Source organism: Haliotis rubra, unplaced genomic scaffold (genome assembly GCF_003918875.1).
Source record: "Haliotis rubra isolate DU_JTF1 unplaced genomic scaffold, ASM391887v1 Scf51, whole genome shotgun sequence".
Classification (NCBI taxonomy): domain Eukaryota; kingdom Metazoa; phylum Mollusca; class Gastropoda; order Lepetellida; family Haliotidae; genus Haliotis; species Haliotis rubra.
In genome coordinates, this window is record NW_025767202.1 from 1,839,462 (window position 1) to 1,865,070 (window position 25,609).

The window sequence follows — 25,609 nt, forward strand, 5'->3', positions numbered from 1 at the left end:
GCTTGGTGGATCGGGTGGTCAGGCTTGGTGGATCGGGTGGTCAGGCTTGGTGGATCGGGTGGTCAGGCTTGGTGGTTCGGGTCGGGTGGTCAGGCTTGGTTGATCTGGTGGTCAGGCTTGGTGGTTCGGGTGGTCAGGCTTGGTGGATCTGGTGGTCAGGCTTGGTGGATGGGGTGGTCAGGCTTGGTGGATCAGGTGGTCAGGCTTTGTGGTTCGGGTGGTCAGGCTTGGTGAACCGGGTGGTCAGGCTTGGTGGTTCGGGTGGTCAGGCTTGGTGGATCGGGTTGTGCATGTCATAATATCTCAGTTACATAGATTTGAAGCCCATGATGTCAGTCACTGAATTGTCTGGTCCAGACTTAATTATTTAAAGATAAAAGCCTTATACAAGTGTTGTACCGCACAGCTTGTGAAGAAACCTGGAAACAAATAAAGGAACACTTGTGCTTTCATGTGATCCCTTATTTTTTTCCCTCAGTATATCATTTTTAGTGTGACATTAAACAATAAACAATCAAACAATTAGCTAATCATAATTTCAGATCATGACATTTAAATATCAGGTTTATCAGAACTAATGTGACCATTATCAGAATCCAGACAAAACAATGAGGAATTCATTAGAACTCTTTGATCAAACAATGTGGATGTTTCAGATATATTGTCAGGTCTATTCCTTAATGCTGCAAGCAATAATATTTAGATATATGGCATCCATCTGTAAACAATCCAGTCTTGATCAGACATTCCAATAATTGTAATGATCCACACAATGGTGTAAGAGTGAGTGAGTGAGTGAGAGGGTGAATGAGTGGATAATCCAGAAGGGCGTACCAGGAGGTGCCTTTGGACTTAATACTTGATGATTCATGTGCACCATCCCTCCCTCCCCACCTCTCCAAAATCCTGGACCTGCCCCTGATGAGTGAGACGATGAATGAGTGAGTTAGAGGATGAGTGAATGAGTGAGTGAATGAGTGAGAAGATGAGTGGGTGAGTGAGTTTAGTTTTACGCCGCACTCAGCAATATACCAGCTATATGGCGGCGGTCTGTAAATAATCGAGTCTGGACCAGACAATCCAGTGATCAACAGCATGATCATCGATCTGCGCAACTGGGAACCGATGACATGTGTCATCCAAGTCAGCGAGCATGATCACCCAATCCCGTTAGTCACCTCTTACGACAAGCAAGGGTTACTGAAGATCAATATTCTAACCCGGATCTTCACGGGTTGAGAGTATGAGTGACTGAGTGAGAGGAAGAGTGAGTGAGTGAGAGGATGAGTGAGTCAAGTACCACTTTGAACAGTATTCCCGTTATATCACAGTGTGTCAGCTTAATGTGGCAAGAAACCACAAAGTGATGCAGGTATCTGATGTTTAACACATCAGTGAAAACCATGAGCATAGATATGTCAATAACAAACCAAGAAAAATTTAGTAACAGGGAGGGTTTACAAACCCTAGGCAAATTAGTAGCGGAATGAGGTTACTACGTTCCTGTATTACTCCCGCCTATTACAATAAATTGATCAGAAACATGGTTCTGACAAACAAGTAAGAAATTGAAATTTCATAAACAACATTTCAATGAAATTTTAAATGAAAAACATGACATAAAATGGCAGATACAACTGTGTCTTGAACAAGTCTGTTTGGACATTTTTTCTTTTAACAGTTATCAAGAGCAGTCCCAATTAGAAACCAGTAATTCAATAACATGGTTTGGTCCCCACAAGCCAATACCTGACAGAATGAACAGTTACCTGCAGCACAGGTGCCACACAATGAGCCATGTACAGGTCTCTCTGTACTCATCAGGCAGCCACACGACACGAACATATCCACACCGCTACAGATAACGTATTAGGTCATTGGGTTATGTACTCGATGTGTTCATCTCAATTGGGTATCCTAATTTGCCTTTGAGTAACCAAACAAATTGTACCCACCTCACTCAAACTCAATTGGGTATTTTGACATTTTCCATTAATTGTAAAAATATAATAAAGTTTAAATGTTGGTTTACATGTTTGTTATTTGTATTTGATCTGTAATATGAGAAACAATAAGAAAGACAGCAAGTTGCCAAGTTCATGTGTGGAAATAGAATCTCTCAATATACCTCAGTTATTTGATCTGTCCTGGTAATCTCTAGCACATTTTTGAGTGTACGCGTGTAAGATAAAATTTATTGAGTATTTTCAAAAGTTCAAGAGTACTTGTATGAAATAGACTTAATAGGAATTGAGTTTTCACATAAATATTTGCGTAATTTTCACAGATACGCTGCTTATCTGTACCTCTGATTCGGGACCTATAATCAAAACAGAGGACAAAGAAGAGTTAGAAGGCACTTGAAGAGATGTGATCCATGATCTGACCAATGAAAGGTCAAATAAATATGTATTTCCTGTTTCAATCCATCAAATAAATAGGATAGGTTGGTCAGACTTTTGTTCTTGGTTTTACTTTTTTGTTTTGTTCTTTGCAAAACAGTAATTTGGAGTATGTCTGTACAAGCCTCATTTTCAAATAAAGTCACTAACTAGCTTAACTAAATTGAGCTCCACAAATTTATGGAATAAACAGAGACAATATAGCACTAGTTGTAGAAGCCATGGTGTTTCTTGAGATTTGGTCTGCACATTTGGGTCAGTCATGAGAAACACACACATGATTCGGTGGGCGATGTATGGTGTGGGGGCTTACATATGAGAACATCACACAAGAACATGGAAGACCACGGTTAAGTTTTCTTCTTCTCCTGTTCTGCCTGTGACTGCCGACCTCCTCTGTGTATCAGAAGCAGGCCCAGGAGAATACAGCAGGATCCTAGCCACCATAGTACTGGAAGCCGTTCTTGGAACATCAGACGACTCAGAACTGCCTGTTGAAATATATGACACAATAAATGTACAGATGTTACATTCTGACAATGTGCAGGAATTTCCACAATATAACTGAATGTGTGTCACTTACATGTACAGTGAGCACACGTTACAAATATGGACACATCACATTACCAGCTTCCACTACCAACAAATGTCTTTTGGATACTACTTATAACTTATTTGAAAAATGTATTCTCTATGTGTCATTGATGTGGCAGTCCTTCTTGGAAATAGACCTGGATATCTAACAGTATGCGAGTGTATTTCAGACTATCAACTGTTCCATAACAGTTCATGTTTTATTAACAAATTAATTAAATAATACTTATGTTTTGATCGTATTGACAGAGTTAATTTATCACAACAATGACCAATAACTCCATTACTGTCAAATTAAATACATAAGACTGTTGGCTGTTATCCTGCCTGGCTTGGATATACATGGATTCCACTTTGCATATCTCATTTCATAAAAAGCACCCAAATTCAAGTAAAAACATATCTTTTAAAAAATTGAATTTACAATTCTATTGAAAGCGAATAACAAATTGAGTGCATGAATCGATATGGTTTGATTCACTGAATATGCATTTGAATAGTAACAGCCCTAGTAATGGCAAATATCTATTTCAAACAGCATTTCATTATCACTAATATCAGTCATTATTTCTTTAGGTTCTAACATATTTGGAACAAAAAACATTCTTGGCCGACTTACTGTCACTAGAAAGTTTCCTGCTGTGTTAGTGACTGTTGCATCCACAGATGACGAACAGAGTTGCAGAGATTTGGTAAACAGTGTCCACATCAGACCATTGCAGAGGAAGATGCCCACTACACCACACAGTCTCACTGCCAGGACAGTCTGAAAACCAATACCATAGAACAAACTTCTCAAGTCATCATATACATATTTGACAGGTGTATATAACATGAAATCTGTTCATTAATCAGTACTGTTTGGAGTATAAAACATTCTGAACACAAAAAAGAAATTCTGTGTCAATACTACCCCAAATTCCTATTACCTCATGCTTGTCACAAAAACCAAAGACCTACTGTTGGGAATTGTTTAAAATCTCACAATTGATGATTGGTTCATTACAACCGATCAATCATCGAAAATAATTGGTTAGCGTCATTTATCAAATTCTCCTGGTTATGTTTGTTAATCCACAGAAAATATGAAAATATAGAATAAACGTGTAGTTCTTTCAGGTAATTTGCAAATTGCACAACATGCATTTACAAATTTCACATCTTAAAGGATGACTAGTATGTTAGGAACATAAATTTCCTGGAGTCTTTGATAACTTGAATCATAACAAGGAATGAGCTAGTAGTGCTTTTGGAATGTAACAGACAAAACCAACCTTGTGAAAAATCTTGTTAATGCAAACCGGTGTTCCGAAAATTGTTTGAGTTCGATTATGAGAAAGCATGATCGATTGCTTGGTCGTTTAGTCATTGCGACCAATCTTCGATTATATAAAGTACTACCACTACTTAACGCTTACACATATCAGTATATTCTCTTTGTAAAAACTTATTAAACTTAGGATTCAGTATGCAGGAACAATGACTTCTAATTCTAAGTAGTCATAACCATTGTTCATACTTACAATCCCCGGTCCCATGGTTTGAGTGGTCAGGATTTACTGATTGGATAACTTGAAAATACATAATACTGACTTGTTGTTTGTTTCGATAAGTAAACCTGTGTGTAAACAGGTAATTTTGTTTGAAACAAATACTGTTTCATAAATGTGTTGGAAATCATAAAATCGTTTGTATGACCAAATTATTAGATCTAATAAAGAAAAAGATGAACCCATGCATGGACTGCTGCAACAAAAAGTTACAGGTACATGCAAAAAAGTTTTAAATGTAACCTTCTCATGTTTTCCTGTTTCTTCCTCCATCATCGGAAATTCTATTCCCAGGAAGTGACTGTAGGCTTCCCAAATATTTTCACTGATATTATTTGCTTCGTCATAACTTGTTGCTAACTTGGCACAGACTGAAGCTAGAGCAGCCATTGACCCCGCAAACAGAGCTAACAATAATCCCTGAGAGGTCATTTTAGATAGAACTGTACCACTAACAATAGACAAGATACAAGCAATGATGATTGGCTTATTTCGAGCAGACGAATTTTACATGTTACATGGGTGCAGCCATTTTGTAGTTACGCAGATCAATATCATGATTTATATTATCATAAAATACGAAAACGTTGTTGTTCTTTCTCGGTTCGGTTGATAAAACGTATAATATTATTTATTATTCGAGTTAAAACTCATACAATTAATGTTATTCTGATAATCTGGATAAAATGAAAAGTCATTGTAGGACCGCATTCGCTCATCAAAAATGGCGGAAATCATGGTCAGCGTGCAAGCTTACTGCAAGCTTCTTTTGCACGCAGCTAAATACCCACACTGCGCTGTGAATGGAGTCCTTTTGGCTGAAGATTCGAAGGGGAAAGACCATCGTGGCATTCGTTTTGTTGATTGTATACCGTTGTTTCATATATCACTGAGCCTAGCGCCTATGCTGGAAGCTGCTCTTTTGCAGGTGCGTGCTCTGCCCATTCTCATATGATGATTTATGTTCCAATAGGATTATATCCAGGAATAACAATATGCTCTGCTGGGTTGGTTTTATTTAAGTTAAGGATACATGTTACATTTCTTGTATCACTGATTTGATCTAACAGGATAACCTTAAACATTAACAGGGCGCCGGTGGTCAGAACTCTACATCACTTTTAGAGTTACGTCCCTTGGTTAGGCCAGGATCTGTAGATTTAGAGTTTGAATCCCATATTTAGACACACAGTGTCCCAGGGATTGTTTGCACAACTTTTGACTCTCTTCCTACAAGCTGACAAGTCACAACACTGACATGAATTTCAGGTTTATTTGCTCATACCTAACCGCTCTTATACATTATGTTGTGTGTGTTTGTGTTTGGTAAGAGTTCCTCCCGTTCGCCCATCCCAAATAATATTTATAAATATACTAAAATTATTAACAAAACTTAACACAACAATTACTAGAGAACTCAAAAAATGACTAAAAGTCCAAAATTTAAGTTAGGTTTAGGATTAGGTTTAGGGTTGGGGGAAAGGAAGGAACTCTTCCCCATTCACAATATTTTTCTCAAACCAAAACAATCGAGGTCCAGAACATCAAAACAGACATCCCAGGCGCGCTGTGCAGGATAACTGTTTTCGGTCATGTTTACATTGAAAGCAAAGACAAGAAAAGCACATATGGTTTTCTTAAGGATGAGCGACAAAATACTTATTGTCAGCTTGATTGGATCAGCAGCCAATGTTTGTAAAACGATATCCCTTCATGAATTCAATTTTGTTATCCATGACCACTGAAACCAAAGTATTTTCACCTGAATGTGAGTGTTATTTATTAAACTGAGATATGCAAAATATATTTTTTAATTAAGATATCCATGCCAGGATAATAGTCAACACTGTCATGTTTTTAATTTAACAGTAAGGTGGACACTGGTTATGGATAAATTAACACTCAAGTGTTGACAACATGATAAAAACATGTCAAATAATGTATTTTGTTATTGTATAATAACATCAGCATTAAAATACATCCACTGCTGACTTGTTATTGTATTGATTACCCACTATTCATGACATGTGTTATATTTGTCTCATAGTGGATTAGTTGCAGCCCTACCATTCTTGTATCAAAATTCTTTCCTACCCAGAGCCCTTTTTGGCTAGCGAAGTGCCTCTAACACACAGTCACATCATACACAGTCTAGTCAATATAGTGCACATTTGTATTAATTTTTCTCATGAAATGATTTAACTTTCATGGAAAAAATACCTTGAAACATATCCTTTGTTTTCATTGCTTGTACAGCTCCATGTTCTGTAATCAAAGCCCTTTGGAGAGCCTGTAATATATACACTAATGTGTAAAGCTTTTTTGTCATTCATTTTCCCGTCGTATTTGTGGAAGCTTATTAAAAAAAATCTTATGTAAGGGTCTGTCTGTTTCTATTTCAAAGTGCATTTTTTCACAAACAAGAGGAAAGTCAAGTAAGACAGAAAGTCTACACGAGTGGTCTAGCCAGGCTGAAACTTTTCTTGTGAAATAGTCGAGCAGGGCTGAGTTGGGTTATCGGCTGTTGCTTCCAAACACTGCTTCAGAGCAGATGACCTTCTCAGTACTGACCTTTAAAGAAATGAGATTTTTCAGCTTAAGTATCAGTTTGCAAATTTTAGCACATGTCAAGGCTATGTTGTATTAAAACTTCTTGGAGCTCTGCTTGTTGTAGTCTTTTCCTGTGCCAGTGTATGTGGTGTACATGGTTTAATGGGTATATTTCCAATTCCAGATTGATGCATATTGCCCGAAGCAAGGGCTATGTGATAGGAGGGTACTACCAGGCGAACCAACACTACAGTGACAACCAGTAAGTATTCCCAACAATGATTGAGTAAAGGCAGGGGCCAGGGGCCATTTTGCACATTAGAATAAAAAAATGGCCCATTAAAATTTGAAGTTTACAATTGACACAAGGGCATTGGACCATTTTGAATTCAGAAAATGGCTAATAATCTTGAAAATGGCCCATTGTCAAAGTTCTCTGTCCCAATCCCTGTCCCAGTATTCAACATGCAACTCTATTGGAATATACCATAATGAGAAATCACAACCTTGTTGTGTGTGACTGGAACTATTGCTACAACTCATTATGACCACCCTGTTATTCAGTTTCTTACTCCAACCAAATTTTGGGCAATATTCCAGCAATATCATGGCGGAGAACACCTGAATTGGGCTTCACACATAGTGCCCATGTGGGGAGTCGTACCTGGGTCTTCAGCGTGATGAGCGGACGCTTTAACCATTAGACTATCCCTCCGCGATTTTTGTGGTGAGGTGAGAAGGAGAGGTTAAAAAATACCTGTCAAAAACATTGTATTTCGTTGGTTAAATATAGATTTGGAAACTTTAAGAGGTACCAGGTTGTGTGAAACTGAAAGGTATATCATTGTCTCTTCCCAAACAAGTTTTCTAGATCTCAGTACTTGCCTCACTCCCTAACATTCCAGCCATCATGGTATATGACCAGACAATCTAGTGATTAATGATCTATGCAATTGGATACAATGACGTGTGTGGGTAACCTCCCAAAACTTAGACTGCCAGGTGTCCTCCCATAAGAACTACAGCTTATAATAACACATGTTATGGTCTGACATTACTGTAATGAGATTTACACATACTTTACAGTTTCAGTTGTTCTATTTATTTCAAAGGTACTCCACTTAAGGTATCAGAACAGTTGACCCTTTCATCTTGTGAGGAGATATTCAAATGAAAACATGGCATGCATCTATAAACTTAATCCCACTTGTACAGTTCATATTATTTACTTCTGAATACAAGTTAGGTCTACAAACCCATCTATAGATAGTATTGCAAAATTATGTAAGTACATAAAGTTATGCATGTAAGTACCGAAATGTTTTGTCCAGCCTCCTTTTGTAAATGTAAAAAATTATGTATATTTCAATGGATAACCATATTTTATCATGTATACAGTGTTAAATCATGACGAGGGGCATATAACTGAATAAAGAATCAAATCGAATCGAACTCAGCAGGGAACACTAATTAGGACTGTTCTATTTCAGCCATGGGTGTTGTCTTAATTAATCCCCTTCATTAGTGTCTAAGATATGGCTGTCTAAGATATGGCGGTCTAAGTTTTGAGAGATATCCCATTTGTGAACCAAGTCAGCAAGCCTGACCCCTGATCCTGTTAGTCGCCTCTTACAATCATAGTCAACTCTAATGAAAGTCTTGGGAAGATGAAGAACAATAGTAATGTTTACTCTTTGATTTTCTTGATGTCCCTTTTTGTTAATGGATGCAGGATTTCTTGCCTGATAAATTCAGGACTATGTATATTGGTACAACATGTAAATGATTGAATGATCATGATGATGTGGCCTTTAGAATTGTACTAACAAGAATATGCTTTAACCATCTGCAAACTATAAATGTCAATTTTCAACATGAGCTTGATAATGAGCAGTCTGACTCTCCTTCCCACAGAGTTTATGATACCCTCATGAATCCACAGGTTCATGTTGTAAATAATAATGTCTGATAGGCTTGTTGAATTATTTGTATGTTCATTTAGCCTCTGGATATACAGATATACAGCATACTAATTTTTTACTGTACAATTATAGGCTGGTGATGAGGTGAAATGCCTGTTTTTTATGGACCCACGAAAACCAATATTGACCAAGGACAATATTGCATTTAGCGGGTCCATAAAAACAGTCCATAATTGTTTTATTATGTAATTACCGAAAAAAACTTCTAAAGACCAAAACGTGTCCATTTAGTCAAGAAAAGTATTTTTATTTTTTGCTACAAACCAATAATGTTTTGTCAACAATACTGTGACATGTAAACAATAAAATGACGTCATAGCTTAAGTCAAAATCTGTTTTTAGTAACTCATGTCAATATGACTTTTGGTTGGAGTTACTATACTTTTCTGTTGACGGTCACATGACCGCCTCTAGTCCAATCAGGTAGCTGGAAAAATATGCTTTCATAATAAAGTTGTATGTTGCATATTTCAATAAAAATATTGTTTCTTTAGAAAAGCAACCTTTCAAACAGTGTTGATATCCTATGGCTTATATATTGTATACATGCTCTTATCTATATATTCCTTTCAAAATCTCAAGAGTAAGTGGAAGATGATTAAAGCTTTGCTTCATGATCTGTGGTACTGAACTTATATGTAGCAGTTTTATTGTTGAAACTAATTCTTGTCGTCAAGCCCAGTTTGTAGTATTGATCATGCTCATCCTTTATGTCATGCTTGCTGTGTTCCAGATTGAATCATATGGCCAGGACAATTGGGAGGAAAGTGGCAGACAACTTTGCAGATGCTTGTATATTTATGGTAATGTGCCTTGTTAAAAAAGTAACACGTCATAAACACAATAAATACCTTCGAATATAAGATTTTATGCATCCTTACACTCTACGATTTTTACCATGTTCACATGAATACATTTTTTTTGCCAGATCAAGATTATTTTTTTGGGTGTCTCTGTCCTTTTTTTCAAAAGCTGTGCTACATTAGGGATGTTTGGCAAAAGTGGACAATACATAAATTAGAAATGTCAGCAGATAAGTGCACCTTCGAGGTGTGGCTATGTTCAAATCTGTTGCACAATGCTAATGCCATACCGTTATGCGGTAGATAGTATGATGTCTGGAGTGTCATACTCCAAATATTTGACTAGCCCCATGATCTACCTTTATCAATACCGCCTCCGTGGTGTAGTGGTTAGAGTGTCCGCCCGGAGAGCGAAAGGTCGCGGGTTCGATCCCCGACCGCGTCATACCAAAAGACCTTAAAATATGGTACTTGTTGGTCCCTGCCTGGCGCGCGGCATGAATGCATACAACAAGAACTGGTCGGCTCGGAGTCAGTATAATGTGTCTGAGTGGGGTATTCATGCTTCACTGCGCCATGGTATCTCAGTGGGCTAGCACTATAAAACCAGCTTAAGTCTGGGCTAGTACAAGCAGCGGCACATACACACACACACGCATGCACGTCGTCATATGAGCGAAATATTCTCAAGCACGACGTTAAATCCAATTTCACCTCACCTTTATCAATGTTTAATCTCATCCCCATTGTGGAGTCAAGGTTAGAACTGACCCCCTGCTGTTCACAGGAGATCACCAAATTAATGTGGATGTTACTGTTGGTGACTTTGTTGATTGCTTGGCGTCAACAGCATGGCTCCTTCCTGACATGATCATTCACTGGATTGTCTGGTCCAGGTTTCATTATTGAAAGCTGTTGTCATATAGCTGGAACACGGCTGATTGTGGTCTTAACAAAACCGAAACAAAGAAGGAAAGTTGTGTTGTGAAGTCAATTCAGTTTTATTTTCAAGTCTGGAATATGACTTTTGGTTGCCACAAGCTGAATTTGGGCTCGAATCGTGTAGTTACAGTTGAATATATTTGATGTTTACAGATAGACAACAGACATGTGAGCCCAGAGTCAGTGTCCCAGGTCTTCAAGGGATACTCTCTTCGAGACAACGCTTGGAAGGAACTAGAAAAGAAGTAAGAACAGATGCCATTATCCACTAAAGAAAATAATTTTCTGAGTGGCCAGTTGCCATTTTTAGAAACCAAGAACACGCTGAAGAGCGTGTATAGATATAATGACTTAAAGCACTCCATACTGTTACAGAGCAGTGAGGTAGCCCAGTGGTGAAATATAAATTTATTTGGGAAATGACTTCAAATGAGACAATTCATGGAGAAAAAACCTATTGTAATATTGCTACCGCAACAGTTATTTTCCCTTCAATAGTCACCCCTCTAACTCGTATGGTAAGCCGAACCCAGCACGTTTATATGAAATAAAAACAAATTGAAGTCTCTTTAAATAACTGACAAGAAACTTGAAACCCAGATCAAGTAAACAGTTAAAACATAAACTCAATGAAGCTGTAAGTCCACACCCAAACATCCTGTATTTTGCACAGAAGTCAACGGAAGTCAATTACTTAACTATCAATAGTCACACATATTATCGATACATCGATAGTATTTCGTTTCCACCATCGATTAATTTCTATCAGAGACTCAACAATTGCAATCCATCGATAGTTCAATGCATTGTTACAACCCTAATATGAAAAAAGCCTATTTCTGGTGTAAAGCACCATGATATTGCTGGAGTATTTTGAAAAGCACCATAAAACCACTCAGGCTGCTTGAACTTAGAATGAACAGTACAATTTGATTGGACAGGTACTTTCAGTATTGTTCATATTAGAGTGTACAGATATTGAATACATGACAATAACCTCTCTCCTATATGGGTAACAAGTCTGCATGTCCAGTCTCTCTTGAAATCTATGTAACCATACTCTCTCGCTTTTACAATAGCATAATCCCATTAAATTGATTGCTTTACAAGATTTCGAGATTACTTTTGCAATATTATTATTCTAGCACTAAAACATGTCCGGGCTGAGATGTAATGTGCTCGTATCTTTGTTTTGTGTTTCAGACGAGTTGTTGAAGAGGACGCATTAAGTGCAGCATCCACATTATTAAAATCTGAATCCTACAAGAAAATATTGGACTTTGACAATCATTTTGATGATATAAAACACGACTGGAGGAACCTAGAGCTGAACGACCTCATCAGTCGCTGCACATAACTCCACCTTCAGGGATCTGTGAATAATCCTGTAATATATGTTTTCTGGACTGGTACGGAGAGACTGTGAGAGCGTGGGTCAGTCGGTGACTCTGGACGGCGTCACGTTCAAGCTGTTACCAGAAATAATTGTGTATATGCATGGTGCATGGTTCTCTGAATCTGGTTGTATGGTTGCAGGCGAATGTGAGTGAAGTTGCAATATTCACAGCTATGTAACGTAACAGTTGTCTCCCCTGTTGTAAACCTATGTTTAAATCTTTACAAATGTTGTGGTTCTGAGTGCTCAAACAACTCATTTCTGTCAGACAAGAATGAAGTAATCATTATATATCTGTGACTTAACGATAACTTGAAACAAATATCCATGTCAAAACACATTGCCCTATGCACTTATGACTGTCATTTGATGTGAGGATCGGAATTTATTAATTTAATGACATTTCTCTCTTTTTATTAATATTTATGTAACATTTTTTAAGATATACAGTTGTATGTTTATTCAATTTCCATGTTTGTCATTAATTTTCATTCAATATTAGTATCGCCAAAAAATAAAGGACTATATCATTTGACAGGATCCTGTTTGTTGTGTGACGTTTAGCTTGTCTAGTCACAAATATTGACTGTAGTCACAGGTACTGTTTAGTACAGAGTTTAGTCCAGTAGTAGCACACGTAGAAATCATCATCATATATGGCATGCATCCGAGACATGCATGAGCAGAAGGGTCAGAATCTGGCTGAGGTGGGAGTGATCTCCATTGGGTAAAAAAATCATGATGCATAGCTGAAAACTGTCCAGGGCCCCATTTCAGAAAGCTATAGTAGACCTGCGACTGTCGTGTGTGTATGTTACAGTATAGGAGTTGCGACAGTCGTAGCTACGATAGCTTTGTGAAGCGGGGCCCTGAACATTCCCACATTTGTTACCAATTTGCAACTTTAACTCGCAAATATTTCTGCTTTAGTTTATTTGAAAAGAATATGACAAGGAGTGAATTTTATGAGACACTATTAAAGAGAGGGTTTTGATGTTTATTTACTTCTCCAATCTCACACTTTGCATCTCTCCCTTCTCTGTCAATCCTGTAGGGCTGGGACGGGTAACCCGGATACCCGGGACAGTTGGGTAATGAGTTGGACCCGGGTACCCGTCTCAATACCCAGACCCGTTATAATCATGTGACAAATAGATTATACAATGTAATATGTTATTCTTTCATGATTAAAAGGTTGTATTATCTTTGAAGATTTAGAAATAATTTACAGTCACTTGTTTTGAATATAATACATGGTTAAGATATTGAAAACTCGAAATTGTAGCCTCCGAGCTGAAGAATATATTGCCATTTCTTGCAAATTTGATGTCAGGAATTAACATAATGGGTATCCGGGTAGGGTAGGGATAACAGGGCAGTGTACCTGGGTAGAAAATTTGGACCCGTCCCAGCCCAACAGTCCATAGTGGAAACGTGCTTGGAACCCTCAGAATGTTTTCAGTTTCCTCAACCTACCCAACACACTCAGCAGTTAGCTCCACCTTCCCTTGTCATTGTCACAGCGACAACTGACCATGCAGCACTGTTTGTTCTCATGCTCATATGTTTTCAGTCTGTGCATTTTAAACAGAACATAAATTATTTAACCAGAAAAATGTATTTATACGTTGCCATGTTTGTGTAACTTTGTATGTGGAATGTGGTAAACCTGATGGTCCAAAACTTAGTGTTTCTTTCATTATCATGTACCTTTCATTGGTGGCATGTGATGCAGTGAGCCTGATGGTCCAAAACTCCTTACAGTGTTTCTTTCATTATCATGTACCTTTCATTGGTGGCATGTGATGCAGTGAGCCTGATGGTCCTAAACTCCTTACAGTGTTTCTTTCATTATCATGTACCTTTCATTGGTGGCATGTGATGCAGTGAGCCTGATGGTCCTAAACTCCTTACAGTGTTTCTTTTATTATCATGTACCTTTCATTGGTGGCATGTGATGCAGTGAGCCTGATGGTCCTAAACTCCTTACAGTGTTTCTTTCATTATCATGTACCTTTCATTGGTGGCATGTGATGCAGTGAGCTTGATGGTCCTAAACTCCTTACACTCTTTGCCGCGTCATCATGTACCAGACTTTGTGTAGGCATGTGATGTTTTGAGCCTGAAGTTCTGATCCTCCTTACAGTGTTTCTCTCATTAAGTACAGCTTCAAGAGACAGTGAGGCACATGATGTGGTGAGCCTGATGGTCCTACACTCCTTACAGTGTTTTACAAAGTATGGTGTAAGGGAGTCTGTAGTGGAAGTGTTGTCAAGTTTGAGGACTGAATTGCAGAGTTTATTGTGAAAATAAGAAAATACTAGTGTAGGACTGAACACCAATTTGCAGGCATATAGTGATTTTTAATGTGGTAGGTGGAACTTGGTTTTTCAGAATGGTAGTATTTAACAGTCATAAACATTTCAAAGAGTTTCTGCTTGCAGAGTGAAAACTGAACTATAGAACTTTTTCTATTAGATCTATACGAACCATTTTAAATTTTGTCACTGTTGAAGAAAATATACTGATGATTGTATTCAAGTATTGTTGCATCTTCACAATGTTTCATATGTACATGTGTGTAAGCTGATATAAAACATAATATGATTACAAGATAACCACCTGTAACCATGGTAACAATGCCATAAAGTGTAAAGTATTCATTATTTATTCCTAGGGTTATCGTTTTCATCTGTATTCTGTGTAAATTAAATCAGTTGGAAAAAGGCTTTGCTTTAGTCAAATGTAGACGTGTAAAGATATAAAACAGCATTTCTTTTATTCAGGGAGTTGTATTAACTCTGCTGATTACAACAGACCAACAAAGCTCTAACGTTATATCACTATGCTCTGTATGTCTCCACAGTCACTGGCCCGACTGGCAGGTGAATTTTCATGAGATAATTTTTTAAATATGTAACTCGCTCCGACCTATAAGTTATGATACACTTTTTAAATCATGCAAGATTATGGCCTGATAAATGATGGTATTTTACCTTTTTGTAATCTTTTGCTTAGTTTCTACATACAATTTCAGGCTGGTAAATTATGTGGGCTTATAACTTTCAGGCATAGCTTGACCGACTCTGGCAAAACTGGCATTTGGAAACTATTTCGTACAATGTCTACCCACAGTTCTTCAGATACCTTTAATGTGACTGTACATCAATATGGGTGGCTAATGTTTCACAGCACTGAAATGACATTGTATCATGGGTAATGTGTAGATATTTAAGGGGAATAGCATGGAAGATGAGTTAATATGCACTGTCGGTGTGCAAGAACACAGTGAGCAAGATGTTGCACTGAGACAAGGTGTAATGTGCTAGGTAGCTTGTTTATTCTCCTGTTGCTATGGTTACTGTTTGTATGACGTAAACAATGACTTGCTCATTCAATTACCCATCTTCGTATGTAACTTGCTATCATAGATGCCTTTCTTCATAACCATGTTAGGTTAAGGTGTTCGCTCGTCACTCCAAAGACCCGGTTTGATTCCCCACATGGGTACAATGTTTGGTGTCCCCTGACGTGATATTGCTGGAATATTGCTGAAAGTGACGTAAAACTTAACTCACTCAGTCACTCATTAACATATTGACAATATTTTTTTCTCAGCAGTAACATTGTACGATTGTTTTTTGTATATTTGTATTATTAAAGCTATAATTAATGGGATAAAGTAGTGGTTTGGTAATCATACTGAAGACCAGGGCTTGATTCCTTGACACAAAGTCTGAAGCCTATTTCAAGAGTGATATTGTCATATTACTTGAATTTCACTAAAAGAGACCTAAAACCATAGTCATTCTCTCATGTTGGCGTTTATTTAATCATTTTCAGAATGCAAATTAATTTCATGATTTATAGAATACAATGTTGGTTATTTATTTAGGTTACACTATGTTGAGGAGAAACCAGAATTATCTGTTGGGATGGTTGGTGAAATATAATATATTTTCTCTCCGTTTGTTTATTGGCTCACAAGTCTTGTATCTTTCACAAACTATAGTATTCAGATAGCATAGCTCCTGGGTTACCATGGATACCTTTGTGTAGTATGTATCAGGGTTCCCACATTTTGGTGAAAAAAAAAAGAACCTGCAAGTAATATTGGTATCACAACTCGAGGTGAACTGTTTTCACAAATCCAACATATTCTTCATTATTCGGGATAGTATGTCTCCATCAATATAAATTCCCGCAACCCACATGACACCATGGCTTCACACTTCGTTACAGTGTTCAGTTTCCTTTGATTGATTGATGGCCCTGTGTCTGATTGAGGCTGCAGCGGTTCTTCCTGGTTAACTTTGAATGTGATAAACATTTGAGTTTCATTGGCAGATTCAGGGTGTTCGAAAAAAACACAAAAAACACACACACACACACACACGACTTAAGGCCACATTGAAGATTTTTTTTTCGGAGCCAATGATTTGGGGGGTTCGAACCACCTGATCCACCACCCCCCCTTTCAAACTTCCTGAATCCGCCCATGAGTTTAACCTAAAAATACATCAATTAATTCATTGAGATTCTAACTTACAACTGAAGCTAATGTTGTTTGATTGTCAAGTGGTGCCCAACCCAAAAGAGTTGCTTGATCACAGAGTGTTTCTGAAGGCTGAGGATGGTAACCTACCCCAACACAATTAACTTTTAGGATCTAAGAAGCATGCTAGTTTGGTAAAGTGCATGGAGGGGACAGCCAGGGCCATTTGGATTCCAGTAAACTGTTGCCTTGCCAAATGTACCAGCTAAATCACATCTGCATTTAAGACCTGTGAAAATCCAGGTTAGAATTGGTCTTCAACCTATGCTTGTTGTAAGATTGGGTTTGGGTGGTCAGGCTCGCGGACATGGTTAGTGCATGTTATTGTATCCGAGTTTCATAGATAGATGCTCTTGAAGTCAATGTCTTGATTGTCAGCACCAGACTTGAATATTTACAGATTGTCATCATTTAGCTGGTAAATTGGTGAGTGCATTAAAACAAGCAAACCTGCCTCCAAGAGCATAATTGCTCTTGCCATTCAGTGAATATTTTGTTTTCAGTGTTATACAAATTTGGTGCAAAAGACACATTGAAGTACAGTGTTGAAAGCATATGGTCATAATGGCCAGTGAGGCATGGGACCAGAAATCTAGACCAGATATGAAACCTGGCTTCAGAAGCATCTCGTGAACACTGCGTCAGTTTGATTGTCACAATATTGGAGTTTACATTTTTTTACAGTTGTTGTGCGACAGATCTATCCTCATTCCTGCGCATGTTTCTCTGTATCATGTTTGTTTACACAGGTGTTTGTACGAGATGTATATTACTTCGGTACAAATGGTGATCAGACAAAGTAACGGTCCAAAACATCCTGCAGTCGAGATGTAAATAAAACTATCAATAGACGGACGGTTGTTGCCTTGTTTGTTATTCAGCTAGTTAACACCAGTTGCAGAAACACACGATCATCGATTTGAATCCAGGTTCCCCCTATTGGGTTTGTCTGCTCCACTTTACGATTTTCATTCTGTATACCATGACAAATACTGATGAAGCCAGCATGAATGAAATAACTCGGTACAAGCTTATGTGCCCATGTTAGTTCAGGCTTTCATTACAAGGCGGAACGGAACAGCTTTACTGCCCAATGAATTATTCAGAATTCTCTAGCTGCTGTAGATCGTTTCCTGAGTTCCGGTGTGAACCCAAAGTTTGTAGAGTTCTGAATAATGATTGAATAATGATTGAATAATGATTGAATAACAATGTTCATATACATGTTCTTTTATTCTGTCTGCAGTCATTTCTGGCTTCTAAACCATGCACTCATTCAGGTTCCGGTTAGCTTTATACACAATAAAACAGCTGAAGCAGCAACTTAAGTCGGACTTGTACCTCGAAGGTGACATAATGATACAGGCGGATAATGAAACCTGTAGCATCAGCCACCATCTCACCAAATAGAATTTAGTGAGTAATAAAGATTTTTGCACAAAATGTGTCGTAGAATGATAAATCCCTGATCATGTAGTGGATGCTGCCATGATGTGAACGACAACACTCTCAGTGGTGTGAAAGTATTGAATCTGGGCCGGGACAACCAGTATCTCACGGCATCATTATACGTTCACAGATGCTACATACACAATTACACCTGTGAAGATTCGTAGCACTATTGAGATCTTCCAATTCTGTTAGCACGTGACCACTGCTGCCATAAACAAGATAAAAGCACTACCAAATATACCAGGTCTCATAAATATATATATGTACAGGACACATTTCTTGTACAGTACATCTGTGATAAAAACATTCAGTGAAAAGAACAAATACTACTGACGACAGTGATTTCATTTCACAGTAAATTATACATATTTTAAAATAGGGTAACTTTATGAGTATCTTGACAATAGTTCAGAGGGTGTTTGTTATGGCAAGGAAAGCTAACATTCAGACCAAGGCTAAACTCACCTCTTTGTACCGACAAATACTTTAATGATTTCCACAGTTGTTCTTTGGGAAAGCGCATTAGAATACTCAGTGTCTTGTTATAAGTTGATAATACTCGTGGAATATGGAAATAGTTTACATACTGAACAAAACAAGTAAGGTACCATGCATTCTTTTTGAGTATTTTTACAACAAAGAAATATCCCCTGAAACATTCATGATCCCTGACCTTTTCTGTTCAGTATAGAGACAGGACAATATTTATCAAATGAACAATTCATTCATTCCATGTTAAACAGACTTGAAACAAGGCACAGACTGAAATTCTTGACATAACACACAGCTACCATTGTATTTCAGTTCAAATATTGTGGTTTTCTCCCCAAAACATACCGACAAGGGCACAACGACCATGCAGGAGATTGCAGTATATTTTACAATGTCCTGGAATAGCTCATATTGTTTGATTTAATGACACTAAGATACATTTTCACCATCATCCTGCCTGAAGTAAAGATAATTCATAGTACATTAACATCAGAGGTGGCTATATTTTTGTTATATATTAATGTCAACTGTTGCAAACATCATTTCTCACACACAACCAACTTGTAGCATCATGCAAATTATTTAATGTCAACTGCCGACTACACAAACTTTCATTTGGAACAGCTGACCTCATTGACAGCTGAAAGCTAATTATTTCTGAAAGAGTTATGGTAGCACTGTTCACTTCTTGTCTTTTGTCAGAGTTCATGTTTTAGCACTGAATGTAGGCATAATGTCAGTCATTGTGAGCTTACATCTTTGAAAAGCAAGTCCTGATAGTACAATAGGAGCTGTTATGGGAGAGATGTTGAAGAGAAATAAATCAAAAACATCCTCTCCATACATATAAATATCACTAACGGGTCATTCTGTAAAACAATCAATTTCAGATTTAATCTGAACCACGATCACACAAGTACATGAATTTAAATATATACTATATACATCCATTCCAGAATTTGAAAAAAACAAACAAATTTCATTACTACACAACATGATAGCAAAGAGGTGAGACAAGTCAGAAATATAGTTGACAGATTCTACAGAGGAACAATCAACAGCTCCAGAGACACTTGTTCCCATCATGACTATGTCATAGCTTCTACATTCTCCACTAGCGGGGACTTGAACTGAATCTCAAGGTCATCCGACTCATCTTCTTGAAGTTCCTCCCCCTCCGCTGTGACATCTTGGTTGTCTTGTATCTGTTTGTCAGCTTCCTCCTTGAAGACAACCGGTTCCAGCACAACAGGGGGATCCTGCTGGGGCACCTCCTGGGGGGAGACCTCCGGCTCCAGGACAACAGCTGGGACATCCTGCTGCCCGCGCAGGTTAGAAATTGTCTCTTGTTTAGTTTTCTTGGTGCTTGCCGGGCGCTTACTCTCCAGCCGGGCCTTCTTGAGGACATCAGAAGGTGTGTAGTCCCCTGAGAGGAAGAGGGTCTGTCTCTCCTGGCCCTTCCTCTGTGCAGACATGGTTCTCTCACAGTGGGAGGACCGGCTCCCGGGCTTGATGTTCTCCTTGTGGTGCAGGATCTGTTTGGGCGTGGTTGGGGCTCCTGTGTGCCTGGCAAGCTCCATCTGGAGCCGCAGAACCTCTGCCTTCAAATGATGATTTATCTGAAAAAAAACACAGAAGTAAGTTGTCTGTCTCTTGCTGCCACACTTACAAATGTTTCAGCCAATTCACGACAGTCTTTAAATAACTGAGATGAGCCAGACAAGCCAGTGATTGATATAATGAGCACCTGCTCACAATATCATGGTATAATATCTCCGCAGAACAGTTGGTCCTTATGGACTTCTTGGGCACCACTGTACCGCGGGATCCACATGGAGTATTTTGCTGCCTCTACCCTTATAGAAAAGGAAGAAGTGGCAGAGTGCTAAGTAATTGTTTATTGTGTGATGGTACTCAGCAACAGTCAAGTTACTGGACAGTAGTTTGTAAATAATCAAGGCTGGACCAGACGTACTATGACAGACATCATGAGTATCTATCAATGAATGAGTATCTATGAGCGGCAACAACCACGGCAGTGAGCCAAGCCACCCAATCACCTTATTATGACAAACATAGGATGCTTATACCAGTTCTTGGATCTTCACTGAGGCAGAGTTGTACTTTACTTGAATAATAACGTGAAAACTAATCAATATAAAAACTGAAGAGATATACACATCATACATTTGTCAGCTCAAAGTTCTCGGCCTTTGTTTTCTGAAATAGTTTGATCTTCTGTTTGAGGTTCATGTGTCCTCCCATCTTGGCCACTTCTTCCTGCAGACTCTTCACCTTCTCCAGTGCTTCCTCCAGCTCCTGGGAAACGAAGACACAAAGCTGAACTTACCAGATGCACAATTCCTGAATATTTGTTGCAATAATTCCTTAAATACTCGCAGAAGTTTTTAATATGAGCCATAACTGACTCAACATATCTCCACTTATAAGAGGAGAATGAGTGACTTTAGTTTTATACCGCTTTTAGCAATATCACGGCAGAGGACACCAGAAATGAACTTCACACAGTGATTATAAGAGGAGAAGCTGCAGATGGCCATATTACCAAGTAAGTGTAGTGACACAGCTTATGAGTGCACTTGATTACAACAATTCTAGCTCTGCATTTTCACACATTTCAGCCTTTGGAACACAAAGATTTAAATTCAAAAACAAAGATTGCCGTTTAACATTCACCAATGATAGATGCTGTTGCCCCCCGTTAAGGCTACAAGGCACCTGAATGAAAGTATTTACGAATACAGGTATCCGCACTGACTCCAAGGCACTGGAGACTTACCCTACCGTCAGACCTATGGGGACAAGAAACACTCACACTCTGAGACTTGCTGTAATGTTCCTTCAGCACCTCCAGCTCCGAGTGCTTGATGCTCTTCTCCTCCCTGTCCTTGATACACACAGCAGCCAATCTGTGCACAGATTACACAATGGGATCAAGATGGATGGACTGAGAACATAAAACTACAACCACCTCTCAATGAACTGAAAACTGCATCACCTCCAAAGATAAGGTGCGATAGGACTTTCTTCTGGGTGACCACTTCATGTATTAGGCCATATATCAACTTATTATGCAAGCATATTTTTCCGGGCTACCTGATTGGTCTAGAGGCGGTCACGTGACCGTCGACAGAAAAGCATATTGACTCCAACCCAGGTCCGACCAAAAGTCATATTGACCTGAGTTACTATGACGTCATTCACGTCAAGCTATGACGTCATTCTATTGTTTACATGTCACAGTATTGTTGACATAACGTTATTGGTTTGTAGTGAAAATAAAATTCCTTTTCTTGACTAAATGGACATGTTTTGGATTTTAGAAGCTTTTTTTCGGTAATTACATAATAAAACAATTATAGACTGGGGAATTCGGTCAATACCTGTTTTTATGGACCCGCGAAAAGCAATATTGACCTCGGACTTCATCCTCAGTCAACATTGCTTTTCGCGGGTCGTCCTCGGTCAATATTGCTATTCACGGGTCCATAAAAAACAGGTATTGACCTCATCACCAGTCTATAATTGTATAATATAACAAAAAAGTTGAAATAATTATCTGTGCATATATCAGCCATGCATGATCTTAACTGCTGTCATCTGTTGTCATTAGTCTTCATTGTTCAGTTCTGTTCAATGTCTAACAGGAATTTACCAAAACTAAACATGCATAATGCCAGTATCACTATTCATGTAAACTGTGATACCTTGTATTCTCATCAACCAAGGTCTTCATGGAGTTTTCCAGATCTTCCAGTCTTCTCTGTCTGTCAGTCATGCTGAAAGTAATACAACATACTATACTTAGCTGAACAATAACACTGATATCTTACTCAGGTAAATAGGATGTAATCTTACTTTGTTTCTTCACTGATGAGATACACATCAGATACAATTAATCATTACAAAGATGCAGAAACAACAGACACATTTAACATTATATCCAGACATACAGAACCATGAGAATCCCTACCTCTCTATGAGCTCCATCTTGGCCTGCTGGTGCCGGTCAGTCTGCTGCTTAGCCAGCCTCATCTCCTCCTCCGCCTGTCTCACCAACTCTTCCTTTTCCTTGACCTGGGCCTCCTGCATACTGGCTCTGTCACACACAATCATATCATTCAATTCAGGTTTCTATTCCGCGTCCTGCATACTGGCTCTGTCACACACAATCATATCATTCAATTCAGGCCTCCTGCATACTGGCTCTGTCACACACAATCATATCTTTCAATTCAGGCCTCTACTGGCGTCCTGCATACTGGCTCTGTCACACACAATCATATCATTCAATTCAGGCCTCTACTGGCGTCCTGCATACTGGCTCTGTCACACACAATCATATTATTCAATTCAGGCCTCTACTGGCGTCCTGCATACTGGCTCTGTCACACACAATCATATCTTTCAATTCAGGCCTCTATTTGATGTCCTGCATACTGACTCTGTCACACACAATCATATCATTCAATTCAGGCCTCTATATGGCGTCCTGCATACTTGCTCTGTCACACACATTCATATCTTTCAATTCAGGCCTCTATTTGGCGTCCAGCATACTGGCTCTGTCACACACAATCATATTATTCAATTCAGGCCTCTATTTGGCATCCTGCATACTGGCTCTGTCACACACAATCATATCTTTCAATTCAGGCCTCTATTTGGCGTCCAGCATACTGGCTCTGTCACACACAATCATATTATTCAATTCAGGCCTCTATTTGGCATCCTGCATACTGGCTCTGTCACACACAATCATATCATTCAATTCAGGCCTCTATTTGGCGTCCTGCATAGTGGCTCTGTCACACACAATCATATTATTCAATTCAGGCCTCTATTTGGCGTCCAGCATACTGGCTCTGTCACACACAATCATATTATTCAATTCAGGCCTCTATTTGGCATCCTGCATACTGGCTCTGTCACACACAATCATATCTTTCAATTCAGGCCTCTATTTGGCGTCCTGCATACTGGCTCTGTCACACACAATCATATTATTCAATTCAGGTTTCTATTTGGCATCCAGCATACTGGCTCTGTCACACACAATCATATCTTTCAGTTCAGGCCTCTATTTGGCGTCCTGCATACTGGCTCTGTCACACACAATCATATCATTCAATTCAGGCCTCTATTTGGCGTCCTGCATAGTGGCTCTGTCACACACAATCATATCATTCAATTCAGGCCTCTATTTGATTTCCTGCATACTGACTCTGTCACACACAATCATATTATTCAATTCAGGCCTCTATTTGATGTCCTGCATACTGGCTCTGTCACACACAATCATATCATTCAATTCAGGCCTCTATTTGGCGTCCTGCATACTGGCTCTGTCACACACAATCATATCTTTCAATTCAGGCCTCCTGCATAGTGGCTCTGTCACACACAATCATATCTTTCAATTCAGGCCTCTACTGGCAAACAGCATATTGGCTCTGTCACACACAATCATATCTTTCAATTCAGGCCTCCTGCATACTGGCTCTGTCACACACAATCATATCTTTCAATTCAGGCCTCTACTGGCATCCAGCATACTGGCTCTGTCACACACAATCATATCTTTCAATTCAGGCCTCCTGCATAGTGGCTCTGTCACACACAATCATATCTTTCAATTCAGGCCTCTACTGGCATCCAGCATACTGGCTCTGTCACACACAATCATATTATTCAATTCAGGTTTCTATTTGGCGTCCTGCATACTGGCTCTGTCACACACAATTATATCTTTCAATTCAGGCCTCTATTTGGCGTCCTGCATACTGGCTCTGTCACACACAATCATATCATTCAATTCAGGCCTCTATTTGGCGTCCTGCATAGTGGCTCTGTCACACAATCATATTATTCAATTCAGGCCTCTATTTGATGTCCTGCATACTGACTCTGTCACACACAATCATATTATTCAATTCAGGCCTCTATTTGATGTCCTGCATACTGGCTCTGTCACACACAATCATATCATTCAATTCAGGCCTCTATTTGATGTCCTGCATACTGACTCTGTCACACACAATCATATTATTCAATTCAGGCCTCTATTTGATGTCCTGCATACTGACTCTGTCACACACAATCATATTATTCAATTCAGGCCTCTATTTGGCGTCCTGCATAGTGGCTCTGTCACACACAATCATATTATTCAATTCAGGCCTCTATTTGATGTCCTGCATACTGACTCTGTCACACACAATCATATTATTCAATTCAGGCCTCTATTTGATGTCCTGCATACTGACTCTGTCACACACAATCATATTATTCAATTCAGGCCTCTATTTGATGTCCTGCATACTGACTCTGTCACACACAATCATATTATTCAATTCAGGCCTCTATTTGGCGTCCTGCATACTGGCTCTGTCACACACAATCATATTATTCAATTCAGGCCTCTATTTGGCGTCCTGCATACTGGCTCTGTCACACACAATCATATCATTCAATTCAGGCCTCTATTTGGCGTCCTGCATACTGGCTCTGTCACACACAATCATATTATTCAATTCAGGCCTCTATTTGGCGTCCAGCATACTGGCTCTGTCACACACAATCATATTATTCAATTCAGGCCTCTATATGGCGTCCTGCATATTCTATTACTGGATCTGTCACACACAATCATATCTTTCAATTCAGGCCTCTATTTGGCGTCCAGCATACTGGCTCTGTCACACACAATCATATCTTTAAATTCAGGCCTCTATTTGGCGTCCAGCATACTGGCTCTGTCACACACAACATATCATTCAATTCAGGTTTCTATTTGTAGTCCTGCATAGTGGCTCTGTCACACACAACATATCATTCAATTCAGGCCTCTATTCGGCATCTGTCAGACAA

The 25,609-nt window shown here is 38.8% G+C and overlaps 3 protein-coding genes and 1 long non-coding RNA gene across 4 annotated transcripts in view; 1 reads left to right on the plus strand and 3 right to left on the minus strand.

The window, feature by feature from the left end:
• Positions 1-2,172: 2,172 nt before the first annotated feature.
• On the minus strand, positions 2,173-5,077 carry LOC124292219 (transmembrane protein 42-like). The gene is made up of 3 exons (XM_046729274.1): positions 4,790-5,077; positions 3,616-3,762; positions 2,173-2,893 (listed from the first exon to the last, which is right to left on the minus strand). The coding sequence occupies exons 1-3, from the start codon at positions 4,976-4,978 to the stop codon at positions 2,753-2,755; spliced, it is 477 nt and encodes a 158-aa protein (XP_046585230.1). The 5' UTR covers positions 4,979-5,077; the 3' UTR covers positions 2,173-2,752.
• A 185-nt stretch (positions 5,078-5,262) lies between these two features.
• On the plus strand, positions 5,263-12,754 carry LOC124292167 (ER membrane protein complex subunit 8-like). The gene is given in 6 exon segments (XM_046729213.1): positions 5,263-5,474; positions 7,281-7,295; positions 7,297-7,358; positions 9,812-9,881; positions 10,977-11,068; positions 12,027-12,754. Coding segments are annotated over 6 exon segments (597 nt in total). The 5' UTR covers positions 5,263-5,270; the 3' UTR covers positions 12,181-12,754.
• On the minus strand, positions 11,935-16,005 carry LOC124292168. Its single transcript, XR_006902381.1, has 3 exons — positions 15,930-16,005; positions 12,756-12,761; positions 11,935-11,945 (listed from the first exon to the last, which is right to left on the minus strand). It is a non-coding gene; the product is annotated as an uncharacterized LOC124292168 (long non-coding RNA).
• Positions 16,006-17,992: 1,987 nt separating this feature from the next.
• LOC124292165 (kinesin-like protein KIF15) overlaps positions 17,993-25,609 on the minus strand; it is a 51,341-nt gene continuing 43,724 nt past the window's right edge. Inside the window, exons 32-36 of the mRNA XM_046729212.1 lie at positions 22,713-22,838; positions 22,447-22,518; positions 21,555-21,648; positions 20,906-21,037; positions 17,993-20,337 (exon numbers count right to left, since the gene is read on the minus strand). Coding sequence (XP_046585168.1) covers positions 19,807-20,337; positions 20,906-21,037; positions 21,555-21,648; positions 22,447-22,518; positions 22,713-22,838 — 955 coding nt within the window. The 3' untranslated portion in view covers positions 17,993-19,806. The remainder of the gene's footprint in view (positions 20,338-20,905; positions 21,038-21,554; positions 21,649-22,446; positions 22,519-22,712; positions 22,839-25,609) is intronic.

Coding starts and splice junctions, on each gene's coding strand:
- LOC124292219 (XM_046729274.1), bottom strand. CDS start 4,978: ATGACCTCTCAGGGATTATTGTTAGCTCTGTTTGCGGGGTCAATGGCT. Junction 3,763..4,789: donor AAACAGGAAAACATGAGAAG/GTTACATTTAAA, acceptor ATTGGTTTTCAG/ACTGTCCTGGCAGTGAGACT. Junction 2,894..3,615: donor CAGGAAACTTTCTAGTGACA/GTAAGTCGGCCA, acceptor ATATTTCAACAG/GCAGTTCTGAGTCGTCTGAT.